Source organism: Sycon ciliatum, chromosome 4 (genome assembly GCF_964019385.1).
Source record: "Sycon ciliatum chromosome 4, ocSycCili1.1, whole genome shotgun sequence".
Lineage (NCBI taxonomy): Eukaryota > Metazoa > Porifera > Calcarea > Leucosolenida > Sycettidae > Sycon > Sycon ciliatum.
The window spans coordinates 20,797,561-20,813,611 of record NC_088646.1 but is presented as its reverse complement, the minus strand read 5'-3'; the positions used below and the strand labels follow the sequence as shown (position 1 = coordinate 20,813,611).

Genomic DNA, 16,051 nt, shown 5'->3' with positions numbered 1-16,051 from the left:
TTGCACTAGTCTTGGTACAAGTGTTCACTAGACCGTGCACTGTGCGAGGAAAACACCTTGGCATTCTTGAACTTTTAAAAGGAAGGAACCTTAAAATGGCACTAGTCATATGCTATTAATCAGATGAATTATTATGAGTGTGGTTTTGGAGTAAAAGTAAAATACAAAATAATCGTAGTGGCACTGCGTTTCAAAACCCCACAAGTAAGAGTTAGTTGGAGATGATGAAAGAAACCTTTTGTGAAGACCTACCGGTACATCTACTTCTAAGCAGGCTGGGTTTTTTTCATGTAGTCTGTACTTGAAGTATTGAGTGTTTTCATGAGGGCTGTAATTTGCCCAGAGCAAGGGGCGTTATTGTCTTGAATGAAAACTGAAAGCCTCCAGTCGTGCCTGTGGAGGTCAAATAATCTAGGTCAACTATGTACAGAACAATGTACAAGCAGTCGCGGTTGCTACTGTCGCTGGAGTGCTTCCAGTTCTGGCAGAAGAGAGCGGAGCCATGCTGCAATGCACACTCTCATAGGCAGGTGCAGCTAGCTGCTGACTGTGGCACGAGGGAAATAACATGGGTGGATGGGCAAAGGCGCTACCTTAAGCTCTGCAACGAAGCCATCGCCAGGTCGGGTAACAGGCTGGGGAACCAGTAGTGCCTCTCGTCGCCTGCTTGGTCATCTACCCATGCCATGCCTTCACGCACCAGATGATCCTGAGCATGGGTGGCGCGCACCATCGGCAAAGAGAAAGCACAGAGCATGCATGCTGTTGCCAATCACACGAGGAGATAGTTTACTGGAAGATTGTGTACGTGAGTACATGCATAAAGCCCATCGCACAGACTACCAGTGAGTGAGAGGCAAGCAGGACAACTCGAAGGATGAACCAAAAGATTAATAATTAAACAAAAAAACAGTGAATTGCTTGCTAAACACTTCTACACATTACTTCATTGTACTAACAGAACATAAGCCCACAGCAACTCCATTATCAGTGCTGTCCCTACAGAATTTCAAGTTGACGTCATTATTAGGGCTCAAACGGTCACGGTTTTACCCCTAACGGTTAACTGCTAAGCTAACGGTCGGTTTAACGGTTATAACCTATAAGCCACGGCAATCCTGCGGACTCTTTTTAACCGTATATTTGACTATACTTGATAAATATGGTGGTAAAGACACACCTGGCAATATGGCGGTAAACACACGCCTGCCTACACACGCTCTCTAGGCTGCAAAGTTCTGGCACAGAGCTCTCCTTCTCACCACCACCACCATCAATTCGCGCCTGGCGCCTGGTCGATGCATGGCTGGCGGTATCCGGCATAGCAGGCTGGTACATCAAGTAGCGCATGGCACATAGATGATGACACAGCAACGACATAGCTCGATTGCGACGTACGTTTCGTCCCCGCTGGACTCATCAGGCAATCTTCTTCTTGGATGTCTTCATACGGAGCTTGACTCGGGAGAATGAAGTCGAAGACACCACTGCAGCTGTACTTATGGTTGATAAATATGGTGGTAAAGACACACCTGGCAATATGGCGGTAAACACACGCCTTCCCACACACGCTCTCTAGGCTGCAAAGTTCTGGCACAGAGCTCTCCTTCTCACCACCACCACCATCAGTTCGCGCCTGGCGCCTGGTCGATGCATGGCTGGCGGTATCCGGCATAGCAGGCTGGTACATCAAGTAGCGCATGGCACATAGATGATGACACAGCAACGACATAGCTCGATTGCGACGTACGTTTCGTCCCCGCTGGACTAATCAGGCAATCTTCTTCTTGGATGTCTTCATACGGAGCTTGACTCGGGAGAATGAAGTCGAAGACACCACTGCAGCTGTGCAGCCTAGAGAGCGTGTGTGGGCAGGCGTGTGTTTACCGCCATATTGCCAGGTGTGTCTTTACCACCATATTTATCAACCATAAGTACAGCTGCAGTGGTGTCTTCGACTTCATTCTCCTATTTGACTATACTCATTCAAAAAATGTACCCTATTCAGTACAACGCACACATGTACATTCTCTTGCATACTCATTCATAAATACTCTCCCACCAAGAGACCAGACTATGACCTAGTTGACAGCCCAGAAATTGCGTACGCGTGCGACAGCCTGCGAAAGTGCATACTTTGCAACGACCTGATGCTTGAAAAAGTGACTGAAAAGTTACTGCGTAACCGTTATCTTTATCGGTTAACCGTTCATTCTTCGTAACCGGTTAATCGGACTAACCGTTTGAGCCCTAGTCATTATTACAGTATGATGTAATGCACGGTGTATACATGTAAATCATATCGTCATATTGTCAGGTGCATCGTGGAGAAGTGGTGAACACGCCACTAACTGATCCTCCTGTGCAAGCATTCGTTTTTAAAGTGAAGACACACATCAGAAGTTTTGCTCACGAGGAGCATTGCATGCACCATGATAATAGTGATGTCATCTTCAAATTCTGCTAGAACAGCACAGCATACGGATGTTGCACCATCTGGGAGTAGTGTACTCTGGATTGTACACGTACTTCCAGCATGCGCAAACATGGAGTTCTGGGCAGCTTACCAAAATGCTGGCCGCACGCGCCTCCTCCCACTTCAACTGCGAGGTGACTTGGCTGAGATATGTATGGCCAGTGTCCTGATCACATATACATACATGCACAGACAGACACAGACAGACAGACACACACACCTAACATTTGAAAGTTGAAATAAGTTTTGCAAAATGAAGTGATAAGTAAATACACCAACAGGATTTCCCGCCCAGCAGAAAGGACAAAAAGCGGATTTTGATTGAAATTTGACTTGAATGCCATGGCGCAGGGGGGCCAGTCCACATCTAAAATACCTAGCAAAGCAGCGGTGTTTTGAAAATAAGACCATGGATAAAGAGGCGCAGACATACTGTAAACTGCCCAATATTCGCGTCACTAAATTTTCGCGATTTCTTAGAACCAGCAAGTTTGTGATGGCAAAAGTTCGCGAAGCACCGGGGCCACCTACATACACCCACTGTTGAAGCTTGATTTCACGCTGGCTAATATTCGCGTTACGCTCTTCTCGCGAAAATAGCGAACATTAATCCGTCGCGAAGGCAGTTTACAGTACATGTACACGTAGTAATCATTTTACACAATCAACACTGTGTCAATCAACACTGTGTCAATCAACACTGTGTCAATCAACACTGTGTCAATCAACACTGTGTCAATCAACACTGTGTCAATCAACACTGTGTCAATCAACACTGTGTCAATCAACACTGTGTCAATCAACACTGTGTCAATCAACACTGTGGTGCTGAAAGCAAAATAGGGACTCACAGGTAAGAAGCAACAGTACAAACACCTAACTGCACACAAGGAAGGTGGTGGAGATCAAACTCCATCTTGGGTCACATGCAGTGCAGCTCAAGACTCACCTCAGCTAGCTGCAGCACCCGAGTATGGTCCATGTTTAGTTCACCAGGCACGGACTGGACCAGCTTACGACCTCCAACCGGTATGATGGCAAATCCACCGCCCAAGACATGCAGCTTCTTTATCGCCCGGGACACATCTTCCCTGCAGTTATGACGAAGCAGCAAAAGAGTAGCAAAGTCTTGCACATGGGTGACTGGTGTTGTAATTCAACACGTGTAGTTTCATCCCCCGACCACAACAAGAGCACATGAAAACCAGAGCGTGAAGCTTGAATGGATTGCACCCATGGCAACGTACGTCGATTACATAATATCAGTGATGTCGTGCATACGAGCCGGATTCAAGCAGGTCTCCTGCTGCACAACTGTCGCTCAGCTGTACACACTAAGCCCACTTCCAGCACTACAATTATAGCGTATCTGCATCTGCTATGACGCAATCCTGCTAATCCAGGCATTTTGCCACGACAGACACCCATACGGGAACTGCACATGCACTCTGGCTTTCATATCCATACTCTTTCTGTAACTACATGTACAACAACAGATCTGACACAGCAGTCACGTTTTGTTTATAACACTTCGTTGACGAACGGATTCAACCCTTCAAAAGAGCTTTCGGATGTCTATACTCATGCAACCTGAAGATCGCCAAGAGAGCGAAACTCCGAGTTTTAACAATAATTTCCCTCTCTCCCTCCTGTCTGCAATTACACTGATGCAGATACATTGAGCATGTGTGGTCAGTCATTGGACTAAAATTGAAAAGCGGAAAATTGAGGGATAATTGCTTGTCCTCAAAGTCACTAAGCATTGTGCTATGACATACATGCTGACTTCTTGACTGTGCTTGGTCCGCCTAGAACGCTTGAGTCGTTGCCAGAGCTCCTCTAGGCTGATCAGACCTGCAAAGGTGGACAGATAATTGCAAAGATATGATACTTTGTTGCAGAAATATTCTAATTGCCCGCTCAGCCTTCTCCAGTCCCTGGCTAAACCAGTTCAAACATTGCACTGGTAGATATCTTCAAACATTCCAAATCTATGATGCACTGGTTTTGCAAACGCACACAGACATACACACACACACACACACACACCATTGACCATTGGACGCCCATCGCCAGAGGCGATGATAGCGATGCTACAGCAGAAGCCATAGCAACTTGTGCTGGGATTGCACCATTCAACAGCTTGCAAGGCTGAAGAATTGACCACCACTATTCAGCCTGGTCTACACCACACAGCTTTGAAGTGGCTTTTTTTCTGGCCAGTGAATCCCTACTTTTTGGTCTTTTTTTTCTTCTTTTTTCCCGCACACACATCACACCACATACTCCGGCATGCACTGGCTGTTGGTAACCACCCAGGAGAATGAAAGAAAAGTCAGGAAGAGTCTGAGAAAGAGAAGAAAGACGTGTGTGACCATAATCGTCGGGAATCGAACCCGCAACCTATCGATTGGAAATCGCTGCACATACCACTGCACCATATGGGACACACACACACACACACACACACACACACACACACACACACACACACACACACACACACATGCACATACACACACGCACAGATACGCACACACACATACACACACACACACACATCCCCCCCCCCCCCCACACACACACACACAACACACACACACACACACACACACACACACACACACACAAATCCACATACAAGGTCTTCAAAGTATGTACTTTGAGTACACATGTGTAAGAACAAACATTTGAGTAGGGCGTTGGTGCTCCACTTACCGCCATTTCTATCTCTTGTTGCCATACACACCTCGACAATCTGAACACCGAGCTACAAACAACACAAACAGGAAGAAAGGAACAGCATCTATCAAATTTAATTTACTGATCTACTTGTATATGTCTGGACACGCTGAGGACAATCTCGCAGTGAGATAAATAACTGGAAAATGCAGAGAAAACCCAATTATCCACAATGTCATGAACTTGTCAAACTACTAGTTTTCATGCACACAGTCATAGTGATTTGTTGATTGGCTTTGACCAAAGGCTGTGTACACACTGTGTACATGGTTATACAGCTTGCTTCCAATGTCAACACACTGACTGTGTACATGGTTATACGGCTTGCCTCCAATGTCAACACACTGACTGTGTACACGGTTATACAGCTTGCTTCCAATGTCAACACACTGACTGTGTACACGGTTATACAGCTTGCTTCCAATGTCAACACTCACTTCATAGTAGAAGTCTCCAACACCAAGCATTTCTGCCCAGAAACCCTTGCTTGCTAGAGCGAATTCAGAAACACAAGACGGGACCAATGACTGCCATGGTTGAACGTTGAAACACAGACAACAGCATATACGTCATAACAAAACAATAGTAACAACATCCATTCATTGTCCCCAAGCAACAGAATGAACAGATAGGCACAGCAGTCAATCAGCAAACTGATTACATCCCACTGGAATAAGGGTCACTGGACATAGTTGTGCATACTTCCCCGTGGTTCTCAGATACCAGTCATGACAATGACACTTATTATAATACATGTAAACAATTTGCAAAAGTATTACTACCCCGCACCCCCCCCCCCCCCCCCCCCACACACACACACCAAGAAAGGTGGCCCATTATGTGTTTGTGACTCGCATGCCAGGCTCCACTAGTATTCGGTGCATCTGTACCTACATGCCAGCGGATCTACTCCACTTCGTGCGCACATCTGCTGGAAGCGGTTTCTGAACTCCGGATCTTTGCGGATTTCATTCTTGTGCTTGCTGGCAAACCTCTCCAGGTGAGTTTTGAATTGTTCTAAATGTGTTGTCAGCTGCAAGAGATCCAAAGACGGAGACGGGAAGGAGAGGCATTACTTCAACATTGGACCAAGAGTCCAAAACCAAGAGTATGCAGCTGATCTCTTTTCTATGGGCCAGCTGAGCGGTATGCTGCCCTACACCTACATCATGCAGTCACCTTAGCATAATGCGGGAAAACAAACACCACACTTTCTCTATGGTTTTGAACCAACGTCCGTATGGAACTGAAGTCCATGCACCCGAAATAGAGATCGAGCCGGCACTCGGATAGATCAAGCAAGAATGGGTGTGTTGGTGCGAGCGAAGGTGGGTTTGAGTGCATGAGTAGAGGGCGTAATGCAGGCAAGCTCATATATTGGGTATCTTACAGAACATAATAACTTCACGAAGACATGGGTGAGTATCACAATACGTGCAGACTCTGAGGTTTACTTCCAAGTATGATTTACACCGCCCTCGATCCAAATCCAGCCAATTACATGTAGTCCGGGCAAGAAACAACAGCCTTGGCCGTGGAAAGTAGCTTGCCCAAAGAACAATTTCTCAGGGGCATGTGCTGTTTTGGACTTTCCGGATCTCGTATCCGTATTCTGGCACAGTGTAGACCACGTTATAGTGCTCGTATTAGACTGAACTGGGCTGAGATTTTATGAAGGTGGGTAACATTCAAGTTCACATGCTGCTCCTTCTCTCATCCAAGCCAGTCAGCCTAAGCAAAGCCGTGAACGTGGCATCCTGCTAGCTCACCGCGAACAAAATAACACTCCTCAGGAGCACCCAATACAGCCATGAACATTGTTGTGTAAGCAATGTAAATAAACTTTAAAGAGATACGTTGTTAGTATTACCTGTGAGACTTGGGCATCTGCTATTTCAGTTCCTTTCTTTTCAAATTTAGCCTGTATAGACCAAGCAATCAGTAAGAAGAGAGCAATGGCAAGGTCTGATAAGAAGTTTTCAAAATGTGATGCGGCTTACGCGCGCATGTGCTGCTGTGCGCAGCGAACGATATGCTTCTACTCATAGCAGCTTTATAATTACTGTAATTGACGACTTTCTTTCCTGTCAATCACTTTGCACCAAGCCGAATTTTGAGGAATCAGTGCTTCTTATTTATACCTTTTGAAGACGATCTTTGCTGACAGCACCAATCCCAGCTCCCTTTCTCCTCATTTTCTCATGAATGATTCAAAAACTTAGTACAAACACTGGTGTTAGTAGTGATCACAACTAAATTACTTGGCACAAACCCAATTGCCCAACGAATATCTCAGCCAATTCCAAAATAATAATTGTGTACTGTAGTACATTTCTCCCTGCTGGGCACCAATGCTGTACGTACACATGGTGTACGACGTACAGTACCTTGATTCAAGCTACGTGTAGCTGGCGCCGCCTTGGCTGCACTGACTCCGCAGAATCTGCAAAACTGAACTGTGATCTGGAATCTGTATCCTCGATTTTTTCGTCTGAAAGGCGCATTTTTTTCACTTCATGTTCAGTCTGTTCAGAATATTTTATTCCAATTTACGTTGTGCTTGCCAGTTGCAGGACAGTCAAATTACAGTCAGTGACCCCGTACCGTGCTGTCGTTACTGGGGCTGAAGAATCCTTTCTTCGTACGGAGCTGAGAATTCTTGCCACTTTGGTTAGCATTTGTTTCATAATGGCCGAAGAAGCTGAATTGGACTGGGCTAATCTTTCGAAATGGAAGGTGAGCAGAACTTTATCAAGGAGATTCTCTACCGTTTCAGACTTTGCCGCACAGTTTTATGGTCACGTTTCACCAAACTTGTTGATTTTTAGCAGACCAACAGGATTCTGAAGCTGCCATTGAATTTAGTGGTTACAACTTACAAAAGCCATTCCTGCATGTAGTGATATTGAGGTTTAACTTCCAGCATTGGAATTTCGGGCAAAATGGCAATAGGGAGGTTTAGTCCCACGTAACGGATACGGGAACGTGGGTGATAATGGGCTCTGGATTAGAATGGGCAAAAAGTTAAAATCCCAGTCCTCTAGCCCATAACGTCACACGTCAGGCGAAATAGCACGTCATAGTACATTCGAGATAAGCGGGAAGAAGATGACAACGTCCACTAATTTAGTATCTGTGCACACGAATCTGCTGTGTGTGTGTTACTCTGTGTGTCAGCTATGGCATCATCGCCTGTGGTTCCATGCCTAGCATGTACGTTTTAACCATCCTGCAAAGTTTGAATGACGTAGGTTGAGCGATCGCTCCGCGAAACATACTTTTCGAAATTCTCTTCATAGTATATCTTCCACCATTGAAATTTCGAATTTCTTCGAATTTTTTGCTGAGAGGGGTGGCTTGCAACCTCGATATGGCTTGTTCCAGGCATGCTTTGGAGTCATCGCCTGTTGAAGTAGTTGCGGGGATCTGCCCTGCAACTGCTACAACAAAAAATGATTCGATCTGAGAAAGGGTGAGACCGCGAATGTCGGTTGAATATTGAGTATTTCAAGCCTTTTCACGACGAAGATGGAGTTCTTTTTGGAGATGGACGTCGCGGCAAAGGACATGGTGTCCGACTTCTGGCGTCTGGTGAAGCCAGGGATCATTTGTCCAGTCAGGTCGGCAGCCTAACCGTCGGTAAGCTCGTGTTTGGATCCCGTTCTGCTCGATGTGGTTGATCACAAACAATTTGATTTCGCACAAATTGATCTCAGCATCGTGCGTACGGTATTTCATATTCAGAAAATCCCAAAGTGTCTCTGTGTGGCCGTCCTATGCCACGAGAAACTCCAATCAGGCTCCTATGTCCTCTGCCTTCATGATTGAATGTCCACTTCGTTTGAACAACGAACACAACAATCGAGGACGGCTTTGCAATGAAAAATACAGCTATACTGGTGCTGAAAAAAAGAAGAAAAAAACGTGCTCAGGATGAGACTCGAGTACACACATACTCTCCCAGCAGGTGAAACGCAAATTTTTGTGAAAAATGCGTGTCGCCGACTGACCAGTAATTTCGCCTGACGTGTCAAAGTTTGACACAGAGAGAAATGGAGAGTGGTGTCCAGTTGGAATGGTTGATTCCTTGTGCTCACATCGATGTGCCCTGCATTTGAGGATGTTCCTCGGATCACCCCTCCCCCCCCCCCCCCCCCCCCCCCCCCCAAACGCACACGCACATTTTTAAACGCTTATGCTGCATAATGCAGTTCATGTACATGTATTGTACTTTCTGTGACTTCAGGTTCCGGACTTGAAGCGGGAGCTGGCCAACCTAGGCTTGCCAGTCAAGGGCAAGAAGGATGAGCTGGTTGCAAGATTGGAACAGCACTTGACTCAAGGTAAGCCATGTTGCCATTGTGCAGTGTACAGTGGAGCATGGCGATTGAGGGCTTATCATAGAGGTCATGAAGAGTATAAACTCTCTCCAGCATCAGTTCTTCGTAGGAATGGGGCGACAGACGTGTGTTTGGGGTTTCATTCGCTCTAAACGCATCTCATGCATTTGTCTTTGAATGTTTGTGCTTTGTTGGTTAGGTGATGATGAAGCTGATCTTTGTGCTTTGTTGGTTAGGTGATGATGAAGCTGATCTTTGTGCTTTGTTGGTTAGGTGATGATGAAGCTGATCTTTGTGCTTTGTTGGTTAGGTGATGATGAAGCTGATCTTTGTGCTTTGTTGGTTAGGTGATGATGAAGCTGATCTTTGTGCTTTGTTGGTTAGGTGATGATGAAGCTGATCTTTGTGCTTTGTTGGTTAGGTGATGATGAAGCTGATCTTTGTGCTTTGTTGGTTAGGTGATGATGAAGCTGATCTGACTAATGACAGCGGTACTCTCCCTGAGGACCTTGGAGAGGAAGAAGATGGTGACGTTGCACAGCAGGCGGAGGAAGAGGAGAACGCAACGGCTGCGGCCGACGAGGATCAAAGTGCCCAGGATGATGCTACCGATGCAGCAGCACCAGCTGATGCGTCCGGCGCTGAAGCGACATCCACTGTGGTGAGTCTGGTTGTGTGTGTGTGTGTGTGTGTGTGTGTGTGTGTGTGTGTGTGTGTGTGTGTGTGTGTGTGTGCTTGTTGCTATGATGCTATGGCTGATGTGGTGCTTCTTGCTGATAGATATGGCATCAGCTGTCCCTCTTTGCTCTTGTCATTTTTACCTCCTCTTGGAGCGTTCCTCTTTCGTCACCTTCTTTATTGACGATACCTTGGTGAAATTGTGCCCCGGGAATGCCTATCCCAGCTGCAACCCATGCAGGCACTATGAAGAGAACTTGTATGAAGAATAGGGCTTGAAAGTGCTACGTCACAGCATAGCAACAATTTCAAAAATTCAAAAACTGGATCCACTTGGATCCAGTTTTTGTATGGATCCAAGCACATTTCAAGCGGTCTTACCCACAGCATGGTGATGTAGCCAGTGAAACTGACTGATTTGGCTACTGGGGGCGGGGTTACAACTGGTGGCGAAATAAAAGTCACACCTGCATGCGACATGAGTAGGTTGCTATGCACCCACATACTTAGGCAATAGCAAAGTCACACCTTAGTGGATCCAAAAATAGAAATCTGATGTCAAATTACTACTCCCTGGCCGTTTTGACGTCATCACTTTCAAGCCCTATAGCGTGAGTGCGGTGGACTCGCCCCAGGGGACACCAGCTCTTGACCGTCTCTAGACAAGATGTATGCTCTTCAATAGCTTTGGAGTGCACAGCATTGTTTACCCTATTCATAGACTGAAATAAGTCCATCATCAGCAAGTCCGTAAAGCCTTTTGATGTGAGCTACTGCATTTTCAAGACCATAGTATTGCGACAGAATGCCGTCCTCGTTGCCAACTTGGCTTGCAGTCATTTGGAAAGCTAAGCGACTGTGTCTCTATAGTTGTGTTGAAGTGAGTTGATGTGTTTGTTGGTGGGGCAGCTTAGACTTCCGCTGGGCCTGCCATACTTTAGATTCTGCTTGCCAATGCCCACCACACTCCTGCTTTTCATTAGCCTTGTCACCGTAGGGCTTCATGACTAGAGGAAAGAAATACCGATGATTGTTCATGCAAGCCTTCACCAATGTATAGAAGTCACGTTGTTACTTGTACTTACAGTGTGAGAACGGGTCACAAGGAGAAAATCCCAAACCTTCTCCTGGACTATGTTTTTCTTGCTTTCTGTAACTCTGTGTATGCAGCCTGACAGCACTGGGCCTAAGAGTGTTGCAGTTCCTTCATCCACTACTTCTGACAATCTCACCGAAGAAGAGGTAGGGTTTGCCTCGCCGCCTCTATCTATTTGCCTATCTAACTCTAGCTCTCCATTTTCTCTCTCTCCCTCTCTCTCTCTGTCTCTCTCTCTCTCTCTCTCTCTCTCTCTCTCTCTCTCTCTCTCTCTCTCTCTCTCTCTCTCTCTCTCTCTCTCTCCCTGTGCGTATGTGTGTGCGTGCATGTTGATACTTGCACGATATACTGGTTGAACCGGTGAATACTCGTAAGGCTATAGCTATTGTACAGTATCGTTGCTGTCAGTTCTGGTATGATGTGTGGTGAACCGGATCAAGCCTCGCCTGAGTGAGGTTATTTTGTATGCATGCTCCTGTTTATTGTTCTTGTTTCTTGTGTTGTGCTGGCACGCCCTGTAGAGAAAATTGGAACGTGCCAAGCGCTTTGGCGTGAAGTCAGAGGACACACGCAAAGCAGAGAGAGCCGAACGCTTTGGCTTGAATGCAGAGGAGAAGCGGAAGGCAGAGCGGGCCTCCCGGTTTGGCCTTCCCGCATCCGCTGATGACAAGAAAGCGGATCGAGCCAAACGGTAAGATTTGTCACCGTGCTAGCTAACTGCTCGAGGTTTCAACAGACTCTGATCATTCCTTTTGGGTGCGGGTTGTATCTCATTATTCTGTGTTATATGTACACTCATACTTATCTGCACCCCGGAGTTACGGGCACTTCAGTCTACCGGGCACCCAGGGCCATTGGGCAAGTATTTTTTTGATAATACTACTACAGTAAAACCTGTCAAGGCGACCACTCGGATAAGGCGACCGGCCACCTGTCCCAAAGGACCACTTCAACTAGGACCAAAGGATGGTACATCCAATTTAGTAAAACGACCCTGGATAAGGAGACCACCTGTACTCAGAGACCACGTTTCGAAGGCCCCTTGAGCAGTCGCCTTAGACAGGTTTCACTGTACTCTTTTGTCACTTTTCGTGGAAATAGTAACGTCATATCATGGACTCATATGCCATATTTATGGCCTTTCCCCATCAAAATGTATGTGATTCGGAGTTACGGACATTTCGAGGTTTCGTACAGTGCCCAGTCCGGGACCGCCCGGATAAGCGAGGTATGAGTGCATTATGTATTGTGTCAGTGTGGTCTATCCCTATTTTAGTATCTATGACAATACAGTGCCCTTGTCCTTCTTACTAAGTGATTTTCACATCTGTAGCTCTATGGATGTGTATTGTTTTGTGAACTCACACTTGCATACTTTGCTTTGATGTTGTGCAGATTTGGGGCGTCCGCAAACGGGCCAGCAGGTATGTGTGTTTGCTTACTCATATACTAGTTTCAAACCAAAAGGAGTTGTGTTCTAGTTCACTATGTAAACTGTTATTGCTTTACTTCTGGCATGTTCTCTTATGCTGGGCTGCTTTTTTCTCAAACTGTTGGGTTAATGACATCTGTGCCTTCCCTCCTTCTGCGCTTGACACTATGCTGCAGCACGAGCGAATGCATTGCTTCTACAGTGTGTGTGTGTGGGGGGGGGGGGATGTGGAGTGTTTCAAGCATACTAGTATTCACTGCTTGCATGTTCTTTTGTTTCTTCTTCCTGTTGGTATACTTGTGCAGCTTCTTCCACCGCCAGTTCAGCTGATGTAAGTTTATACTAATTTGTAATGTGCTTGCCAAATACAGACAGTTGTACTAGCTTTATTTCCCAGCTCCGGTCTGTGACATGCTCAAGCTGGATCCTAACAGTTACACCGCAATGTTGTCTGGCCTTTGTGGCAAATGAAAGCCAGACCGATGTACATTTGCGGTGCCGAATACCACTCAACCGTGGCATCTTAGCGCTGTCCTGTAAGCTTATGAATATGAGGTGATCAAAGTTGTTTTTTGGTGGTGAGAGTGTATGGTTGATGTGTTGCTGAACACTTTTTGTTGGTGTGTGTTTCTGTCCTAACGTACCTTGTGCAGATTGACAAGCTGAAGAGCAGAGCAGCACGTTTCGGAGGCGAGGTCACCTCGGCACGATTGCAAAAGGTAGTGTAGAATTCAACGCATGAATAGTATTTATGTCGTTCAAGATCTTCTCCATGTAGCACAGCGATTTCCATGTTGTGCACCGTGTGCCTGTGTGCGGCATGATCTCTGTCTGACTCCCTGCTTTTTATTTGTGTTAGGCGACAGAAACAGAAGCAATGAAGAGGCGAGCAGAGCGTTTTGGACCTGCTGACACTGTAGAGGTATGCATTGACTGTATTCTGCCTGACCTTTTTAAAAAATGTTCCTGGCACCTCTGTAGCTTGTACTGACTCTTTCACCTGCTTGAGAATTTATGTGAGGTACACTAATGCTGTGGGCACTTTCAGCTGGGTACGAATGTGCTATGACTATGAGCAATAAAAAAGAGCATTTATCATGGGAAGTGTTATGTTGTGCAGGTTACTAACTCATGTTCTTGCATTGCGTCCAAGACTCTCAGTCTGTGTGGGTGTGGGTGCGTGCATGCGTGCACATGTATGTTCGTGTGTTTGCGTGCTCATCTGTGCAATGTATGTGAATGCACACATTATGCTTTTTAACGTGGCTGGCTGCTTGTTGTCTTTATTTTCTGCAGGCAAAGAAAGCTAAGAGAGCTGACCGCTTTGGCTCACAGTAAGCGTGAATGTGTGTGTGTGTGTGAACATGTACCCGTGGCTATGCAGTAGCAAGAGCTTCAGCAGCACTGGCAGCTACAGCAGAGAAGCACCTCAACTAGTACGATGTCCTCGGGTCATCAAGGTGTCTTTCTGCAGATGGCCTTCAGCCACTGTCTTGACATGCCTATGCGTACATCTCTTGTATTTGTCCTTCTATTCGTGCAGATTTTCACGCGTTCGTGCTTTGAGTCGAACAGTGCTCACACTGCATACAATGAATGCCATGTATTGGAATTTGAAATATTGTATTCTGCTCCATTCTCTATACGAACTGGCATACATGCTGATTGTGTGTGGCTGTGTATCAGTGTGTGTGTGTGTGTGGCTGTGTGCGTGTGTGTGGCTGTGTGTGTGTGTGTGCGTGTGTGTGTGTGTGTGTGTGTGCGTGCTTGTCCTCTATAGCCAGTCCATAGGTTTCGTTTATAGTGTTAGTCACCCAATGCATTTTTTTCTTTCTCTTTCCTCAAGGCAAATGCCTCTGTAGAAGTGCTCATTGCTCTTATGTGAGTGGGTGTCGTGTATGGTGTGTGAGCGCTTGAATGACTCTGCAGTGCAGGGTGTGAAGCAGTTTCTACATGCAGTACCCACCCCGTCCCTGTGGTCCTGTGTGCTTATCTGCGTGTGTGGGTGTGTAGGGCTCCCTGATGTACAGCTAGCCAAGAAAGGACCATGTAACATTTTGCCGCTCCTTTCTTTTATCTTTTTATCTTTAAATGTGTACTTTGTTTGTAACACGCTAAGTAGTTGTGATTGCATGTGAGAATATGACTGTACTCACTGACACAATGTTTTGACAGGCGCTTGGAAAGTTTCAATTAGGCAGACAGAGCACACAATCAGTATGACAATATTGTATTCATTTAGTTGGCTACTGCCAGTACCAAGAGTATACTTCAAAAGTATAATAATTATATAACTATAAGCCCGGGGGGGGGGGGGGGCTTGTACTCCGGCTTGCAAGTGCCGGTATGCGAGTGTGAGAAAAAGTACTGAAGTAGTACAATGTGGAGTACTCAGTAGCATCAATACCGTAAATTATGGTAAAGTCGGTGCAATGCTGCTACCGGTGCTACTACAATTGTAGCTCATATTTTATGTACTCTTGTGTGACATTGATTTTGTACCACGAGAGCGCGGTGACCCACCTACACCAAGAGTACTAACGTATAACAGGCCCGCCGGAACCGGTCGGTTGGTCAGGTTATATTTATTATTGGACCCACTATTATAAACGTTACTTTTCAGCCACCAATACATGTTTCCTACTGTGGAGGGCAGGCGTACCCGCCATGCCATACCCAAAGTATGAATGGCCATGATACTACCGGAGTAACCGGACCAATCCAAAACTGCTTCCGCCCCAGAGTTCCGGCGGTCCTGACTAATTAGGGTAATGTGAACAAGATCAAGAGAGCCCATGCATGGTGGTAGACAGGGATCCGGAATACTACTTAGATCTACTACCTTTTGGTAGTGTTAGATACGACACAAAGATATTCATAATATGATGTAGATTTTGTGTCAAGTACATGTACACCAGGGAGTCGTAAAATACCGGTATTTTACGACTCCCTGATGTACACAATGTCATGACTGTAGTACTAGTACCCGGACCCCTCGGCTCACTGCACTACCACTGTACCAGTCGTATCCTGCAGGAAGAAATACAAGTAGCAATCGTCGTATGCATGGATCTTCAGATCAGGGAGTACATGATTGTAGTACAATTGGATCGTACTACTCCCTGCTTCAGATACATCGTAGGTCTATGCACTAGACTACGTCTACAGCTAGCGCGACTTGTGGTCTTTCCTAGCCTACCGCAGAACAGGAAGCTCGGTGAGCGTCTGTCACATCAGTGCTGTGTGTGCCCATGGTATGGTGACTCTGTGTCAGTGTGTGGTGTTCA

The 16,051-nt window shown here is 46.1% G+C and overlaps 2 protein-coding genes across 2 annotated transcripts; one reads left to right on the top strand and one right to left on the bottom strand.

Moving 5' to 3' along the window:
- Positions 1-9: 9 nt before the first annotated feature.
- LOC135814957 (vacuolar-sorting protein SNF8-like) lies at positions 10-7,549 on the bottom strand. The gene is made up of 9 exons (XM_065328163.1): positions 7,360-7,549; positions 7,089-7,139; positions 6,113-6,251; positions 5,656-5,708; positions 5,195-5,246; positions 4,255-4,330; positions 3,426-3,567; positions 2,568-2,642; positions 10-709 (listed from the first exon to the last, which is right to left on the bottom strand). Exons 1-9 carry the CDS (start codon positions 7,411-7,413, stop codon positions 590-592), a joined length of 762 nt encoding a protein of 253 aa, XP_065184235.1. The 5' UTR covers positions 7,414-7,549; the 3' UTR covers positions 10-589.
- Positions 7,550-7,718: 169 nt separating this feature from the next.
- On the top strand, positions 7,719-14,725 carry LOC135814956 (SAP domain-containing ribonucleoprotein-like). Its single transcript, XM_065328162.1, has 10 exons — positions 7,719-7,954; positions 9,465-9,561; positions 10,017-10,219; positions 11,407-11,478; positions 11,854-12,023; positions 12,728-12,756; positions 13,070-13,095; positions 13,418-13,483; positions 13,624-13,686; positions 14,061-14,725. The coding sequence occupies exons 1-10, from the start codon at positions 7,907-7,909 to the stop codon at positions 14,100-14,102; spliced, it is 816 nt and encodes a 271-aa protein (XP_065184234.1). The 5' UTR covers positions 7,719-7,906; the 3' UTR covers positions 14,103-14,725.
- Positions 14,726-16,051: the final 1,326 nt, after the last annotated feature.